The sequence below is a fragment of the Neurospora tetraspora genome, assembly GCF_033439725.1.
Source record: "Neurospora tetraspora strain CBS 560.94 chromosome Unknown B0H65scaffold_6, whole genome shotgun sequence".
In the NCBI taxonomy this organism is placed as follows: Eukaryota; Fungi; Ascomycota; class Sordariomycetes; order Sordariales; family Sordariaceae; genus Neurospora; species Neurospora tetraspora.
In genome coordinates this window covers 1,386,334-1,404,450 of record NW_026944388.1, presented here as the reverse complement: position 1 = coordinate 1,404,450, position 18,117 = coordinate 1,386,334, and the positions used below count along the sequence as shown (strand labels likewise).

At 50.6% G+C, this 18,117-nt stretch overlaps 3 protein-coding genes across 3 annotated transcripts; 2 read left to right on the top strand and 1 right to left on the bottom strand.

Moving 5' to 3' along the window:
• The first annotated feature begins 6,681 nt into the window (after positions 1-6,681).
• On the top strand, positions 6,682-10,664 carry B0H65DRAFT_256968 (uncharacterized protein). Its single transcript, XM_062822564.1, has 3 exons — positions 6,682-7,399; positions 7,482-9,655; positions 9,712-10,664. The coding sequence occupies exons 1-3, from the start codon at positions 6,998-7,000 to the stop codon at positions 10,298-10,300; spliced, it is 3,165 nt and encodes a 1,054-aa protein (XP_062679312.1). The 5' UTR covers positions 6,682-6,997; the 3' UTR covers positions 10,301-10,664.
• A 1,844-nt stretch (positions 10,665-12,508) lies between these two features.
• Positions 12,509-13,020, top strand: B0H65DRAFT_430835 (uncharacterized protein; the record flags this gene model as incomplete). The annotated part of the gene is made up of 2 exons (XM_062824903.1): positions 12,509-12,573; positions 12,747-13,020. The coding sequence occupies 2 exons, from the start codon at positions 12,509-12,511 to the stop codon at positions 13,018-13,020; spliced, it is 339 nt and encodes a 112-aa protein (XP_062679311.1).
• Positions 13,021-15,188: 2,168 nt separating this feature from the next.
• Positions 15,189-16,643, bottom strand: B0H65DRAFT_431640 (TLC domain-containing protein; the record flags this gene model as incomplete). Its single annotated transcript, XM_062824955.1, has 3 exons — positions 15,189-15,572; positions 15,644-16,375; positions 16,464-16,643. The coding sequence occupies 3 exons, from the start codon at positions 16,641-16,643 to the stop codon at positions 15,189-15,191; spliced, it is 1,296 nt and encodes a 431-aa protein (XP_062679310.1).
• Between the last annotated feature and the right edge of the window lie 1,474 nt (positions 16,644-18,117).

The following is an 18,117-nucleotide window of genomic DNA, read 5'->3' as shown; positions in this document are numbered from 1 at the left end:
ACCTATTATTTTTGTAAATTCGGTATTATTACCCCCAATAAAGTCGTTTTCGTCAGCTAGTATCTACCCTATATTTATTATAAATTGAGGTAATACCCTAATAAATAGAATTTTATTAATAAAATCTTTAGAAAAAGTATTAACGTTTATTAGCTATAAGAAGAAGGTTTAATCGTAATTAGTAATAAAATTTATTATAGTAATAATAGTAGTAGTAATAGTAGTAGTAGTAATAGTATTAATAGTATTGACCGTTAGTTTAGTTTGATATTGTTTTATAAAAAAATAGTTTACGTATTTAAATTTTTAGTAGGTTAGTTTATTTAATATCCGTATATTTAAATTTTTTTTTAATTAAAATATTTTACTACTACTACTATGCTAATTGTATAATATTTGGTAATCCGTAATATTATAATATTAATAATTAAAGCAAAATAATACCAAATTTCAAATACAGAATAATAATTACTTTAAAAAAGGCTTCTTTATTTACTATTTAATTTGTATTGTAATATACTAAGTTATAGTAATATAGCGTAGTATTGTAATAGTCTTGCCCGATATCTTCCCCTAATATAATACGCTACGGTGCCTTAATATTATTGAAGAACCTAAAAAAATCTTAACCAATTTTTCTCTTTTTTTTTTTTTTTCTTTAATACGGTGGTACTACGCCGCATCGGCGGCGTCGGCGTTTCGAGGCCCGTTATAAATGCTCCAAATTCTGTGGTAGACCTGCAAAAAGGTACGTCCCTTTTATATAGCCCTAATATTTGATTCCCAGACAGGGCGATAACCGGGGATCTGATAGCGTGTTTTTTTGGTCAAGAGACGAGAATGGAAGCCCATCTGAATAGTCTCCCACAGCTTCGACTTGGGAGGGTGTCGACTGAGGATCCCATTCCGGGGTCCACACCCTGACCGGTTGCTTTAGCCCTGCGTCGCTATGCATAATCGTGTTTTGTCGGTGAAGAAGCTCTTTGAAGTCAAGGCATATGAAAGATTTCTTTCTCGGAGCTTCTCAACAGTTGAGGGTCAGTTGAGTGTTATGGCGGATTCGGAGTTAAAATTTTTCTTCCCCTTTTCATCCGTATGTTGGGAAAGATGGGGATCCTCCGGAGAGGCTAATAATACTGCGCAGCGTTTAGTCTGGTTTGACCTACGTTAGTGCCATGCCGCCCAGGGGTTCGGGATTTAGGCGAGTCGGCGAAGGCAGAGAAGGTAGCGATGGAAAAGTATTATTTCGACGTAGTTTCTGCATTCCACGACGCCAAGGTGGTTGGGTTTCGAAACACGTTGATTTCTAAACGGATTTTCTGACGGCGGACCGGAAGACGGACAGTCAGCATGTGTGAGCATTATACACTGCATTTTGCCCTGGATTTCCTGGCAGCAGGCCTTGGGTATTGGGTATGAACAGGACAACGATGACGGCCCATTTTAGTTGGTTGCTAGGCCTGGCCGCATGAGAAAATCATCGCTCGGCCATGATTCCATGATGCGAGGTTTTTTCCTGCCGCCGTCGAGGTCCATCTTCTCCTTGTACTGCTAGTAGTAGGTAGTGGGCCTGGGTTTCCTTTCTCACCTTTCCCTCCTTGGCCTTAGGCTTCGTTAATTCATAGAAAATTCCAGGCCAGTGTTACTGATGGGATACATCTCGGAGCCGCACAGTAGTCAGTCAAGGAGTCTGAGAAGATGACACTCGAGGAACTCACGGCATAACTTAGCGAGGAAGTTGAAAGAGATCACGTCAAATTTTGCGAAAGTCGAGTGAAGCCCTCTTTCCTCCTTGGCACACACCAACCCGTAGTTCCTTCCAGTTTGCCAGTGTCTTGATATGAGGAGCTTTGGCAAGAGCTTGACTCTTGTCCCGCACCGGCTAAGAAAGAACAATCAAGACGGTGGCAGCCGTGCCGGGAAAGAGCTTCCGGGAGCTTCATGCCGTGTGTCAAACGAGGAAAGCACATGGATCTCCCGGTGACCGGCCCGTACGGCTCTATCGGCGGAAGTCCCAGTCACTTCTCCCGTCTTCTCCCGTTTGTCCCGCCGTCCGGATACTCTCATGCCCTCGTCTTCCCAGTTTGCTGTTGTAGCACACGGACGAACGGGCAGAAGCATTTCACACCCAGTCGAACTACCATGCTCTTCCCAGACAGTCGGTGGTCACATAGCACCACATGCTATCTCGATATAGTGCGCACGCGCGTTACGCACGACAAAAAGGCGACAGTTTCCGCGAAAGCAAATCTAGATGTCGTTTTTATGCCAGCGAGTTCATGTTCTGAGCCCAAGCTAGGCAGTAAGGCAGTCCTGCTTCTGCGTCGTTTTGTCTTTGTATTGTCCAATTTGTCTCGCAAAGAGTTGTCGATGTTCCAGAAGCTAGCATTGTGGTAGCGGAGCTCAGCTAGTCGTGCCTAGTGTAGTCCCGCTGTATGCGGTCCGATGTGGCATACATGCATCAAGCAGGTCGCGGTCTCATCACCTGAAACAGCGGCAAGGCGGTGAAGGAGCGGTGATAGAAAGGGTGTATTGCGTGGTTAGCTTGGTTTGGTGTTGTACCTTGTTGGTCAAAACGGCCAAGTTCACAAAGGTGTGAAGCCAGTGGGAGAAGTCGATTGAGGAATGAGAAATCGATGGTGGTGGTGTGGGCATTCTGGACCAATCATGGCAGGCTTTGGACAGCACGGTGGGGCACGAGACGCACACAGTTAATGTATTTTCTTTACCTTTTGTCCTTTTTTCATCTTTCCTTGTTGTTTTATTCTTTTTTCTTTTTTGCTTTACCGCGGTTATCGTCAGCTACCCTGATGTCCTATTGTAAGGAATCGTTGCGGGTTTCGTGACCCACCGGAATAGTCCAAGTTTCAAAGTACATGAAGACGCAATGACCAAGATGGTGCTAAAAGTGATGTGATGCACCGCAGTGGTGGGTGGACATCGGGACGGTACCTCTACTTGAGCCTGCCGTTCGGTACCGGTACGGAGCTACTCTCGGTAGGTCGGTCCTGACTTCAAACTACCTTGACCTTAACCTCCGGGCTTCTTTCCGTAACGTAAACAAAAAGAAGAATTTTCTGCCTCCGTCCGAGCCATTTAGGATACCAAGCATCATACTTCGGCTCTTAATTCACCAAATAGACTTTACCAGTGTTACAGCCGAGCTCTCATCGAAACGCGAATGTCGCATCGATCCTCCACTGTCCGACCTGCCGTCCCGTCGGGCTGGGCCGGATAGCCTTGGCAACTTGAACCTCGAACCTCGTCTCGCTCCGATCTTCAAAAGGCTATCGAAACGGACCCGCACCACCAGGCGCACTACCGGGCAGGCCGGGCCCGGCAAAATCGAGGCACGTAACACATCCAGGCACGCTGCCCTGATTCCCCGAGAACGCCTGGGGTTTCCAGACCGGCGATGACGGGAGTGCAACTCCAATCTGTCGGTCAGTTTCACATCGTCATTTTGGGCAGGGCAAGGAAGGAAAGGCCCGAGTCCGCTCCTTCGACCACGGTTCCATCACGGTTCCATCACGGCCCAATCCTTTCCCTTTACTGCAGTAACTCCCGGACGACCAGCATGGTGAGATTGATGACCACATAGTCCATCCTTACGCCGGTCATCACCGTCCCGTTATGGTGCTACTGCCCCGGGTAGGGCAGGGCTTCTATGGGGAGAATTTCGCTTCCATGAAAACTTCCATGGGCATCTGCAATCCCGGGCAGCAACTCGTCCCGTCAACCCCATACGTGTCCCCGGCCATCTCCCCGGCCATCTCCCCGGCCATCTCCCCGGCCATCTCCCCGGCCATCTCCCCGGCCATCTCCCCGGCCATCTCCCCGGCCAGCCCCGTCGCCCATGTGGAAGTGGTCGAAGTGAGACCCTGTCCACTTATCATCAAAGGCAGACCGCGGGAGCCCGAGGAGCTACAGACCGAGGATGAGAGGACCTGCAGACAAGGAATAGAACTGAAGAAAAAAATGCCTCTGGTGCATCGCCGGACGAAGGGCATTGCTCGCCGGGTCGTCCACAGGTCCATGGTTTCATGCGACACCCAAAGATGCTCTCAGATCTCTTGGCTTTTACCTCTCCAGCCATGAGCTTACAGACTCAAAATTGTAGTGTACGAGAATATCCTACTCTATCCACATGTATGTCCACTATTCTGCGCTGTACGAGAATAACTACCTTTGTCAGCTACTCCAACACTCGGATCTTCTCCCATGTGGGAGGACAATAGGAAACAGCGGTTACATCGATCCCATATGGGCGGGAACTGGTGCAGTGATGCAGCTCGAGGGCCAACCAAATAACCAATCACGATGCGGTGTTTCATTCCAACTAAACATACGAAGATGACCACTCAAATGTTCCAAGGCCAGTGGAGCCTCTGAATGTTGGACTTCCACCTTGTCAAGCTGGTTTCCATACTGGCACACCACCACCTCGACTGTCTGTCATTCGTGATCAGGACAGAATGGACACAGTATGGTTTCATGGTCAAAAAAGAAGAAAAACCAACAATGGTCATGACACACGCAAGGTGCAGGCACATACTTATTGGAAGAGCTATTGATATTCCATGCCAGGCGATCATGACATGAGACATGTGCACCGGGGACGAGATTGTGGGGATTGATCAGGACATCAGGTACCTGTAAAGCTCTGCAAGGTACCGAGTGCACTACAGGTCCGCTTACTACAGCATCATCTCCATGGGCCCGGACGTATGATATGTCGTACTGATATTCAGGTTTTATATCCGTGACACAAGCCCCAGATTTCGATGCTGCGAAACAAAGAGTGACAATGGAAGTCGAGCATGATGTCTTGATCCAGCCAGAAAGACACTCTTGGACTCCGACTTTTCGGAGGAGCCAGCCGCGGGCCTGGGCCAACCTCCCCATTGCCCTCGCCCTTGTCAGGGCCGCTTTGACGGGTTTCATTGGCTGATCTTTGCAGGCACTTCGCTTTAGCTTGAAGGCGATGTTGCTGTGGGTGTGTGTGTGTGGAGAAGCCCTCCACTTGTCTCCGGGGACAAGCCCAGCACTTGCAGCCGGAGACAACCACTGTGGAATGTCACTAACATGGCCAGAGTCGCACAGCTTCTCTCCAACGACAATGAAAGCGAGTCGCAACGAAGTATCGCAAACGACAAACCACCTGTGCCTTTTATTGTGGTAATGGTGCAAAGAACAAAGGGTGTGCACTATCGGGCGTCTAATAGCCAACCAGTGGCACCTCTGATTCTGTATCTGGTCGTCGGGTCATGTTCAATGGCGGGGAGGTTCCATTGTACGGGTCCTCCTCAAGACGACAGCTCCGGCCCGGCGCCTTCAGCTGTATTGTACCTTACCTCTACGGTAGGTAAGGTACATACCTCAGGGCCTCCATGCACCGGCCGGGCTTCGAGACCTCGCTGGGACGAGGATCCTCATCTACCTAGTTCAACCCAAGAAGGACCTCGACCCCTCCGTCGTCCCGTTTGTGAGGTGGTGCATGGCATGGCATCCGTCTGCCGTCCCGTGTCTTCTTTCGTCTGAAAGCTGTTGCGGCTTTCTATTTTCCATCTCTCCCCAAACAACCTCACCTCTTTTACAACTTCCATTTTCCATCTCACCACGCTCGTTTTCGTTCTGGTTTTACCCTCTCCTCCCCTCCCCGTCCCCTCCCCCCGGGTCCTTCGCCATCATCTCCATAGGGCTGCCTTACCTGTCCTTGATCTCCGCTGTGCATCTTGTGCTTCGGGTACTTGGTACAGTACAACTACCTCTTGTACGGTAGGCTTGCATCCCGTCCGGATCTACGAATCCTGGCCTCTCGAGCTTCTCTTTTTGGCAGCCACGATACAGCCGATAGAGCACCACTCTTACCGTGCACTACTCAGTCGCACCTGCCCTGACCATCAAGTGGAAGTGGACTCGGACGCCGCTTAGAAATCCACAGGCTTCCAGGTTATCGACGGTTCAAGCGGCCCCAGGGCTTCGAATATCAAGTTCAAACCAGGCGGTTGCCTCTCAGCTGGACCTCATCAGCAGCAACGACATCTCTTGACTCGGATCGGCCCCAGATCCTTCAAGTGGCAAAAGCCGCACCACCAACCTGGAACACCGTCACCTGCTCCCGCCTGTGGCGCTGCCCCACCATCTATAGGCCGCCGACTCGATCGAGGTACTTCTCTACAGTACTTTTACTGGACTCGGTCTCGGTGCTCAAGTCGACGGGAACCTTGAACCGTGACGCACCATCCGACGACAACCCATCGACCCAAAAGCGTACAGCAGCGGGACAGAAGCGGCCTCGAGGGTTCACCCAGAGACACGCACGCGCACACGCAGCGCGATAGTGGGCGAGTACGGCATCTCATCTACATCGTCCCGTCTCTAATATACACTCCCGCCGACCCTGCTACGCCATCACCCCGGCAGCCGTCTGCAGCTTCATACTTCTCCTACCCTAACGTTACCATCTGCCTATCTCTCGGGTCTCCTTGGCCTTCTTCAGGCTCGGCCTCTCTATTCAAAACATACGCTCGCTTCTTCTGCCGCCGTCCACATTCAGTTTGCCAGTTCGGTTGCAGTTTGCCGCCACTGCGCGCAGCCGGAACCTCGACCGCAACGTCCACTTAAACCCGACCGACCACCACTCAAAATCGCCAAGGAAATCTTGAGGGTCCCGAGGGTCATGCTCTGGCGGCCTTGCCTCTGCCTCGTCGTCTTCTCCTCTCCTCTCTAAATCCTGCCTCTTCCTGTATGTTAGCTCCCGTCAAGCATTGCCTGGGCTCGTCGAGCTAGCATGCAGTGCCACCTTCTGACCATTCACCTGCTCTGCCTTTCCATCCCCTGACCTCCAAAAGAGGTACTCCTTGCCTCCCCACCTTGGCTACTACATCTCTTCTTCTCAACCTCATCCTTTATTTCTATCTCACCTCCTCCCAACTCCTCTTACTCGACCACCCCACCGACCCTCTTCTAACCCTCAGTCTTGTGCAGGCCCAATATGGACGCACTCAAGGATGGACGAGGCTTTCAGCCCAGCCTCGCCGAAGTCGTCTTTAGGAACTCTCAGCTATGCTATCCAGTCGTTCTATTATTCGCCTTCATCATCTCAGCCGGCATCCATAGCATTGTAACTTCCAAGACCGAGGAGGAAGTGGTTGCCCCAACCGTCAAGGGCCCCGGCGGCAAACCTCTGCCCTTTACCAAGAGAAGGCGCGAGCACCACGACACTCAAGCACCCTTTGTTCACAACGGCGACGTGGCCAAGACCGTGTTTCAGTACCTCTCGGCTGGCCTTGTATTATCATTTGTTGCCAACGGTGCTGCTATCGCCCTTCGTGCCTTGTCAGCTCGCGGAGTGAAAGGGGAGGTGGGCGATTGGTGGTGCGATGAACAGCGCATCGTAAGTCTTTCCCACTTCCAAGTATTTGGTCCTAATGGGCCGTCAAACTATTGGCTTGATTTACTTACAACTCCGCTTAAAGGTCTACGTTGCTGGGTCGGCTTTCTTCTACGTATACGTTCTCATCACTTTGTTTGACTGGGAAAACAGCCCGAATATCGTCCACTTCATCACATGGGTTCTCGGCCTCGGCGGCGAAATTGTCGTCCTATTATCATTCGCCCTCATTGTTACCGGGAGTCACTACTCCACCCTTGGCGCTCAGGACCCGATACCGAAACTCACCAATGGCCCGGACGGTTGGGACCTCGTGGATCTCAGCATTGGTGCCGTCCGTATTCTAATCATAACGATTATGGTGTTCACCTATGCGGCTCTTACGACCAGGAAGTGTATCAAGGAGAAACAGCGATACGACGAAGAAGCAAGCCACTCCGACAGTGACGAGTCAAGTCCTCTGCTTAACGGAAATCACCCAAATTATCATACCGACTCCAACAGATGCAATGATCGCAGACTTCCACGGACCGACTCTGGATTTGCGAGCGGAAATGGCGCCGGGGAAGCGGGTTGTCAACAGCGTGATGCGGAAGCGGCATTCTACCGACCTCAGAAACTTCCTCACAAGACCTGGTTCGAATACTGCCGCGGTTATTCGGTCTTCTTCCCATATCTTTGGCCAGCAAATTCTCTAAAGCTCCAGGGTATCATACTCGTGTGCTTTGTTTTGGTTCTCCTCCAGCGCTTTGTCAACATTGCGGTCCCGGCTCAGATGGGCAGGGTTACAGACGCACTAGAGCCGAAGGATGGTGTTTTCACAATGCCGTGGATGCAGGTTGGACTCCTGGTACTATACAAGCTGCTTCAAGGGCCTTCTGGATTGCTTGGATCTCTTAGGTCGATCCTCTGGATCCCCGTATCGCAGCATACCTACCGAGCATTGACGACAGCTGCATTTGAGCATGTGCATTCCTTGTCACTGGATTTCCACCTTGGCAAACGCACTGGAGAGGTTCTTTCGGCCCTCAACAAGGGAGCCTCTATCAACCAGTTCCTGGAGCAGACAACTTTCCAAGTGGTTCCCATGCTTATCGACCTTTTCATAGCCATCATCTTCTTCTATGTCAAGTTCGGGCCCATGTACGCCTTGTTCGTCTCGGTTATCACCTTTTACTATTTGTTTTTGACGATCCGCATGGCGGCAACCAGGGCTGACCAGCGACGCGATATGGTCAATGCGGATAGAGAGGAAGAGGCTGTCAAGAACGATTCGATCACGTCTTACGAAACGGTTAAATACTTCAACGCCGAGAAGTACGAGTTTGCGCGCTACCGCAATGCGATCCTCAACTACCAGGCAGCCGAAGCCAAGGTGACCTTTGGCATGAATCACATGAACATGTGCCAGTCCATGGTTTTCATGTGCGGCTTTCTTGTCATCATGATGACCTGCGCGTATCAGGTCAGCCAAGGCACACGGACCCTTGGTGAGTTTGTGTCGTTGATCACTTATCTCGGCCAGCTACAAGGACCACTCAACTTCTTTGGTACTTTCTACCGGACCATCCAGCAAGCCATGATCTCTGGAGAGAGACTCCTCGAACTCTTCAAAATCCAGCCTTCCGTCATCGACGGCCCTGACGTCCTGGACTTGACGCACTGCAGCGGCCATCTGAAATGGAACAACGTCGGGTTCTCGTACGACAAGCGCAGGCCTGCTCTACATGACTTGTCTTTCGAGTGCAAGCCCGGAACTACTACCGCATTTGTCGGCGAGTCTGGAGGCGGAAAGTCCACCGTGTTCCGCCTGATGTTCCGGTATTACAACTGCCAGGAGGGAAGCATCCAGATGGACGGCCATGACGTAAAAGACTTGACCATCGACTCCGTCCGCCGATTCATCGGCGTCGTTCCGCAAGATACTATCTTGTTCAACGAAACCCTCATGTACAACCTGAAATATGCGAACCCAAACGCAACAGAGGAAGATGTGTATGATGCTTGCCGGGCCGCTGCTATTCACGACCGCATCCTGAGTTTCCCAGACGGCTACGCCACCAAAGTTGGCGAGCGTGGCCTTCGCTTGAGCGGCGGTGAGAAGCAACGTGTCGCTATCGCGCGCACAATCTTGAAGAACCCCCAAATCATCATGTTGGACGAGGCCACTTCGGCCTTGGATGGTGAGACGGAGCAGAAGATCCAGTCCAAGCTAATCAGCGGCAATTTCGGCGAGGGCCGTACGCTCCTGATCATTGCGTAAGTGGCCCCTGTCGTGATCATCACTTGATCTTTTGCTAACGAGATATAAACAGGCATCGGTTGTCAACTATCACACACGCGGATCAAATCATCGTCCTTCACGCTGGCACCATGGTCGAAAAAGGCACGCATCAAGAGCTCCTGGCTCTGGGCGGCCGCTATGCTTCCATGTGGGAGAAGCATTGCCGTGCTGAGCGCGCGGCAGAGCACGCTCTAAAAGCCACTCTGAAGGCTCAGAAATTGTTGAGTCGAGCCAACCTCTCACGAGACGACGATCACTCGGATGGTTACGACAGCATGGTCTCATCCGCTATTCTGCAGACGGGGCTGAAAAGCCCAACCGTCGGTACCTCAACGCCGGACAACGAGTCAGACACCACTTCTCACAGGGGTACTAGCTCGAACTCGGATGATGACAGCAGCGCTTCAGTCAGTGGATCAGAGGGAACTCTGCATGACGAAGCTAGCGATGATTCCCATGAGGAGGACAATCACAACAGTGCCTACGACCCGCGAACAGCGGCGATACAACCAATTGCTGGACGCAGAGACAATGGTCAACCGCTATCCGCCTCATATGCCTCGCGTTCGAGGCTGTCTTCAAGTTACTCTTTGCCACCTAGGGTACGAGCCAGTACATGAGGCCTCCTAACGACCCACTTAACGATGCATCAGTGTTTAGCGAGTCTATACATCCGCGACACAGCCACACCTAATACCTGGTCACCATGGGGCGACAAGCTGAGTCAACCTCGCTCGTCGAAACCATGCTGGACATATTGCATGTTTTGGTTTCGTTTTCGTTCTCAGCGAAGCATCAACTGGTCCCGTGGCGGGGCCGTAATAATTACCCCTTTCACATTTCCTCCTGTCTATAAAGTCTCTTCCTGTTTTCCTTTTCTTATTCAAACACGCCGCTTAACGAGAGACGAGAACCACGAGATAAGATTCCCAAGCATGGCTGGCGTTGGTGGGTATTCCTTTAATGCAATATGGGACTTTTTGTCCATTTACTTGAACTTGTTGGGGGCACCTTTAGGCCCAGTGATATACGCCCTTTCCTCATTCTATTGGCATGTCGCTTCCATTTTTTCGTGCATCGGGAGCCGTGTGTCATGGTGTGTTACACTCTGGTTTGCCTTTTCATACTTGGCTTTTTACGGCCCGGCATAGGACTGGGCAGACGGGGGAGAAACGGTGAATAGAGGGTATGCATGGGGGGACAACAAATACCCGGGGTTATCTATTACCATATAAGTGGTTTGTTAAGTGATTTCGAGTCGCGACCTTACAGCCCTTGGGAAAAGAAGGAGTTGCCGGTTTGTGATGGGGTTTTCCAAAACACTCAGAGACACTAATTCATCCGGTCGATGGCTGATGGCTCATTGATGACAACATCTCCCTCTCCATCCTGCCCTTACATCTGTTCTATTTCCTCGTATTTTCCCTGTGTGTCTGTTCGATATGAGCGAGACTTTGTCTCCTGTTTCCCTCTTCAGTCTATCTGTCCCTGGTCACTAAGCATGCGCGAGCAAGCGAGCGACGTTTACCGAGCGAGCGCGCGAGCAATGCTTAGTATATGAGTGAGTTGTCATTCATTGTCTTTTAAAGGGCGGCCATTTGCATTATCATGTGTGTGTGGGAGGGGTGGGAGTGGGGGAACAAAATACCCGGAGCGATGGTGTTGGGGAATGGGTCTGGTGCTGGCTGCTGAGTGATGATGGTTCACTCGGCTCGAAATAAAAGGGGAAATGATTGAGAGAGAGAGGTGAATACCCAGTGAGCTTAGCGTGTAGTGCGTTTGTAGCTGAAAATAAGATGAACTGGTTTGCAGAAGAGGGTGTGTGTGTGTGTCATGATTGCTGGTGGGTCATGCCTTAATTCATTGTGCTTGGAAGTGAGAGTTGTGAGGAGGATGTATTAGGGGAAGAGCAATCAATGCCGTGTGCTGTACTCCGTGTCTTTGGGTCGGAGAAGGAGCGGCCATGGGGAGAGAAAGAAATGGAAAGGACTGATGGGTTTCCATGTGCCAGAAACAGCAAGAACAATTTGGCCGACGGATACAAACTTGGAATGTGCTGTTCGCTCTCAGATGGCTCATGGTGCAGTTCTATGAGTGGCTCTTGCCTCGACTCAAGACTCGTTAACTTCATGTATGTCCGGAGTCCTCCTTACCTCGCCCGTTCAGGCCTCTCCAACAAGCTGGTTTCTGAGCAATTTCTGGCGGATGTATACTTCAGCAATCAGTGTGTTTTAACATACCAACTTTTCGGAAGACGAACACATCTACTGAAGGTTGGGCCTCGAGGTGTCATCACGATGATTTAATTCAGGCATGCTCAGAAGACCAGTATGGCTTCTAAACCTCCTGGTATGGTGCAACTCACAAAGGTCTACGCATAGAGAAATCATGGTTTGGTGTCTCTCACGGCCACTTTCTGTGAAAAGAAAACGAGTCTTGGTCATCCAACAGGTCGAGTGTTTCGGAGTTGATAGTTTGCCTGTCATCCATCTTCCACATGTCCCAATGTCGTGTTTATGAAGCAGTCTTTACTTCCCAACATCGAGGTTTGATGGCTAACATCAAACGCAGAGTTCTGATATCTCTTTGCGCTGAAATCATGGAGGAAAACTGACCATTCGAAAGTTCCAGCCTCGAGATATATAATCGTCTATGGGTATGCTATTGGAAGGTAATTTCCTTGACATCAGTCGACAAACTCGCTTGAGTATACCAGGAAGAAGATCTCCGTCACTATCAATACCATCGGCGTCGTCACAGGAAACAAGACCCCCTACCAGGCTAGCATTTTTACCAACCCACAACCTTTGGAGACAACTACACTCACCATGTCCAGTTCCAAGTCAACAACCAACAACAACACAACTTCCTCCTCCACTACAGGAGGCTGTAAGTAAAGTTCACCTTTTCAGCCGCTTCCCTTCTTCCCGCCCCTTTTATCAACTCCCTCCTTCTCCTCTTTCATATATCCTCAACTTTGCACCAAAAACACCGTACTCACTACTTCCCCATTACCCTTCACAAAATAGCATCCTCCTCCTCCGCAGGAACCTTCTCCCACAACAGCGCGTCCACTACCACCACATTCAACCCCCCCACCACAACCACACCATACAAATCCCCCTTCCCAAACAGCTCCGTCAAACCCGGGAGGGAATCCAAATCCAGAGAGCACTTCGAGTACAGCGAGTGGAAGAACATACCGAGCTTGATCGACCATAGCAAGCACTTTGAGTTGATGGCAGTGCCGATTGAGCATGAGAGGAAGGAGGCGGAGGCGAAAGAGAAGAAATCTTGGTCTTGGGGTGGTGGTGGTGGTGGTAGTGGTGGCGGTAAGTGATGGTGACAAGCATATAGGTGGTGGAGGGATTAAGTTCTATAGAGTAGGACGGGAGTTCAGATTTAGAGGTACGTAGAACTGGGGCTGGGGGTTTAGGATTGGGACGTGGTACTTGATGAAACGAAGGGAAGTGAAGATGGGGTGAGGAAAGATGGGAAAAGAGAAAGTAGCGGAAAAATATCAATATATTACAACCGCAGACTGTCTTCATAGAACACCAACGGTTGTGCCTGTATACTTTGTACTTGAACATCCCAGTTGTAGGCCTAGGACCAAGTGAGTCCTCTTTTGTATGTCCCTCTCGTATAAAGCCCTTTTCAGCCCGCTATCCTCCGTCTGGTTTCCCTCGTCATGGCAACTCGTTGTTTCGCCCCTTTTAGCTGTATTTCCCCTTTCTATATTTTCCTCCTTTCACCACCTTTACCACCTCCTTCACCACCTCACCTCCCGTCCCCACCCCCTGATCAGCGATCACTACCTCTCAGCCCCCTGACCAACCCCCAACGCATTCCCCGGAAACACCCTCAAAATATCCTCCAAGCTCGGTGACTGCTCTGACCACCTGTCATAAGGATTTCTCGTTGTCGTTGTCGTTGTTGTCGTCGTTGCCGTAGCCTTTGTTGTGCTTCCGCTTCCGCTTCCGCTTCCGCCTCCGCCTCCAGGCCTGTACCTTGTAATGTTATCCCTCAACATACTCGAGTCCCTCTTCTTCGTTTTTGTCTTTGCCCTTGTCCACCATGACGGATTTTCCCCTGACGATGACGAGCGTACTGAGGAACGATCCGAACGATCCGGACTACCAAGACTATCAGACGTGCACGGCATGGACGAAGACAACGTGGACAATGAGGACGAGAAAGACGACGAGGAGGATCTGGATGGTGAGGGCGTTCTCTTCTTGATGATCTTGATGGTAAAGCCCCCTGTTTCCGCTGCTGGAGGAAGAAAGCCGGGAGGGGGCGGGGAGCCGTTGCGGATTGGGGACATGTTTTTCTGTTGTTTGTTGCTGTTGTTCTTGTTTACTGTTCTGGTTCCAGTTCCAGTCCAGGATCTGGTTGTTGCGGGTGGGTGGTCTGGCGGTCCGGTTGTGTTGTGTTGTGCCGGGTTGGCTGCTGATGGACGGATGGATACCAAACCGGGCTTGGTTTTTTTGATAGCTCTCGTTGACAAAAATTTAGACTGACGTGCTATTTACTTTTCTTGCTTGTCGTTCATTCGGTGGGCGGTTTACTGTCTTTGGTGAATCATAGCATATACCACCGTTAGGTTTCGATCCCATCTCATCGTTCCCCTTCACCGTTTCCCGTTTGCGTCAGATGTACAAGTCCCTATGTCGACAACTGACCATTGTGTCAGTCAACCTTGTTAGCCTAAGTCGAAGTCGAAGCTGAAGGAGGTAAACGTCATGGACCAAGAGACGTGAATATATCCTAAAAATCGGTAAGAAGGGCCTGTATATATCCATACGTACGGCCAAGCGTCCAGTCCGCATGGACCAACGTTCTTGAGGGTAACAAAGTCATCAATCAACCAGGATCGAATTGTATTTGTCACCTCACTCAGTCTTGGATCACTTCGATGACTGGCCATGTGGTAATCGCTTTCTTGAAAGCCCGTATAATTGCGAATACCTCTCCGCATTAGCACCATGCGTTACGTAAACCAAGCAGTCGAGCGTGGATATTTGTATAAGCCCTTACGTTCGTGTTGGGTGAATGATCCCCATTTCCAGTTTGTTTACTTACCCCTATTTGTCCTTTGCACAACAGTGTTCAGGAAGTGCCACTTGTCAGGGGACGGGAGCATGATGAAAGTAGTAATCGTTTGTATTAACTTTTTTGACGCACAGAAAATGTGCACGTATCCTTATGCGTTCCTCTCCCGCCCCTTTCTATTCCCTTTCCTGTCCCACCCTTTCCGAGACCCTTCCCAGATAGTCATATGATTGTAATTTGTTCCCATGCAGTTAGAGAAATACTTTGTCGTTTTCATTTCCACCTCTTCTTTTTCATATACAAACGTGATGGAAGAAAGACGTAAATATACGCCCGAGGTCGTGTAAGTAGATAGATATAAATGCACATCATACATCACCACCAAAAACCCCCCATTATAGTGATTCTAATACATGCGGTAATGACAACAGAACGATGCTACTCTCCCCCAATCTACCTCTTTGTGGTAGAGCTATCAGCAGTAGACTTCTCCTCAGGAACGTCCTCTTCCAACTCCGACTCATCATCGCTGCGGTCATCCTTGGCAACTTTATGGATAGCGAAGCGATAAGCGATGCGGATAATGAAGAACAGCCAAAAGAGGTTGAGCGCCTGGAGAGAGCCGAGCAGGGTGAGCGTGATGACGAAGGAGAGGTCGCACTTGTACTGCTGAGTCTCCCAGTTGAGCTCGTAAGGGCCGATGGTCTTGAACTCGGTGAACAGACTCAATAAAATGCGCAAGTTGAGGTAGTGGCGCAGATAGATCCACACGCACATGAAGGTGAAGTAGTAGGGGCCGGTGAGCGCGTGGTCGAGGTAGTTGAGTGTCTTGGATGTCTGGTAAACGGTACAAAGTTAGCAAATGCGCCACGCCCTGACTCACAACGAGGTGCTGGGCCAAGACTTACCGCCAAGAAGAAATCACTAATATCGTGGGTGATGTAGACCGCAAGGCCGATGTAGGTGAAGTGGAAGCGGTAGCTCAAGCCGATCAAAGCCAAGCTGACAATGTGGTGGCAAACCAACTCCTTGAAGTCCTTCCGGGGCTTCTCCATTCCCAGGAGAAGCACGATGGCCTGCTGCGCCCAGTAGGCGGCCTGGAAGAGGTAATAGAACTTGAAACAGGCCTCATGGGTCTTGTGCGGGAAGTTCTCGTACATGCCCGCGGTGTTGAAGTACCAGACGGGCGTGCGGCTCATAACGTACATACCAACGGGTCCCATGAGTCCAAAGTACAGGGCCGTGTACATTTGCTCCATGTACCGAGCCTGCTTTCCGCGCGACTTGAGGCCGGCCCAGCGCGCCATGGGGCGCAGAACCTCCTGCATGATGAACTCGCGGGTGAAGGAGAGGACGACGGTGTAGAAGGACACCAAGGCAATATCCCAGAGACCCTTGCCGTATTGCGGGATCTCATCGGAGCTCGAGGTTGGCAGCTTGTATGAGAGGAAGATAAAGTGGTGGATCGGGTTGCTCTCGGTCGGGTTGATGGCGAAGAGAGATAGGAACGCCATCAGGATGGCCAAGGGCAAGGCCCAGGTGTGCTTGATGGCGTAGTTTTTGGCGCGGCGTAGGAGGGAGCGCGCCTTGCGCCGCTTGGAGAATTTCTTGCCTGGTGCCGCGGCGAAATCTTTGGAATCCTGTATGACAACTGCGGTCAGCTTCTCTTCTTGTTGCCCGTTTGTCCCTCCGTCTGTGGCCTGGTGTTCATAATGGGGTGGTCCTTACCTTCTGTGAGAGGGCAAGACTGGTGGCCAAGGCGGGTGCGCCAGTGTCACCGACGCGCAAGGCTTGTCCAAGGCCGCTCGATTTTCTGCGGCGACGGGCTGCGGTAGCCTCAGAGTGTAATTGGCGGTCTGCCGCCGAGCTGAGCTCTGGAAACGGTTCTGATTTTGTCGAGGGTGCCATGGTGGGCGGTGGGATGTGGTGGTGGTGGATGGCTGGTCAGTCGGACAACCTCCGGGATGGAAGACGAAGAAGCGCAAGACTCGAGGGATTCCAAGTATCCAAAGGTGGTTACTGCTTTTCGATTCTCCTTCAAAGCCACAGTCGGACTCTGACCGTCTCTTGATTTGCGCCGAATCAAATCACGTACAAAACGCCGAAGGAGGAGGAGTTCGCGTGTGTTCGTTCCACCGGCAGGTAAGCAAAAAAGGAGGGGCGTGACCGAATCCCGTGAAACTTGGGGGAATTAAAACAAAGAATAAGAGTAAGCTGCTGCTGCTCGTCTGCGGTCTACAGCAGGTAAGCTGCAAGCAACTGAAGGCTAAACAGCACCGTGAAAGAAAGAAAAAGTTTCTTGTGAAGAAGTTTGGAAAACAGAGCAAGGCGGCAATTCCGAGTTGGAAGATGGTCTTTTTCTTTTGGAGGGGGAGTGGCCTCAACAGTTGAGACGGGGGGCCGGGGGTCCAGAGCTACACCCGTTCGGTCTCTCTGAGACTCTCTTCACGTATCGCTCAGCCGCGGGACGGAAAGGCGGTAGGGAGCACGCCTCGTCCTCAGCGCCCAGGATGGACTATACGCAGGACTAGGGGGCTGACATGACGCTAAAATGCTTCATTCGGGTGTTCCGTCCGCGGCCGACCCCACAGACCGCTTAATTGGACCCTTGTTTCCACCGTCATCCTGTGAACATTCGTCGCAAAACTCTCAATTTTTCTCGTCCCTTCCCCATCAGGTTAAAACGCCAAGCTCACTCGCTATTAGTCTCGCCAAAACAAACATTCATTGGCCTATTCAGAAAGCACACTGGAGAGTGTCGACGGGGATGATCAGGGGTTTTGAGAAGGCTGGGCTGCATTGAAGCAAGAAACCATTAACAAATGGATTGACCAAATACCCCAAATACAGTAGGATTGTATAGATCTAGAGGGCGCTTGAACCGGGCATTAATTTACAATAAAAGCATTCATTTTCGTGGTGTTTTGGTTGATTTCTGGTTCTGGACTTGGGTGTCATCAATTTTGTCATGGGCGAGCCGAGGCTGGACTGGACCACTCTCTGGAAGGGAGTCTCTGCAGGTCCCGATGGAAGAGTGCAACTCCAAGGGCTGCCGAGTCCGCAGAACCCTGCTGATATGATTATTCTGTACATGCGGTTTGTTAGCAGAAAAGGGGTTCACACTTCACCAGGGATTTCGACCAACGTCAGACCTTCGCCACCGGCCGCCTTAAACAACTCTATCTTTGACATCACTCAGGTGCATGAGTGTAAGACGAAAACGAGACAGATCTTGACAGGGCAGTTTAATACCTGTGAAATTGATTCATCCTTCATAAAGGGTTGGTATTCAAAAACGCCATCAAGGCGAAACCAAATATATAATGAACACCCAGAAAGATTGCATATGAATGTACATTCAGACATATAACAGCATATATCC

What these genes read in the sequence shown, in the direction of transcription:
- B0H65DRAFT_256968 (XM_062822564.1), top strand. Translation starts at nt 6,998, where the DNA reads ATGGACGCACTCAAGGATGGACGAGGCTTTCAGCCCAGCCTCGCCGAA. An exon ending in GGTGCGATGAACAGCGCATC is followed by an intron (nt 7,400 to 7,481) that starts GTAAGTCTTTCC and finishes CTCCGCTTAAAG; the next exon opens with GTCTACGTTGCTGGGTCGGC. An exon ending in CGTACGCTCCTGATCATTGC is followed by an intron (nt 9,656 to 9,711) that starts GTAAGTGGCCCC and finishes AGATATAAACAG; the next exon opens with GCATCGGTTGTCAACTATCA.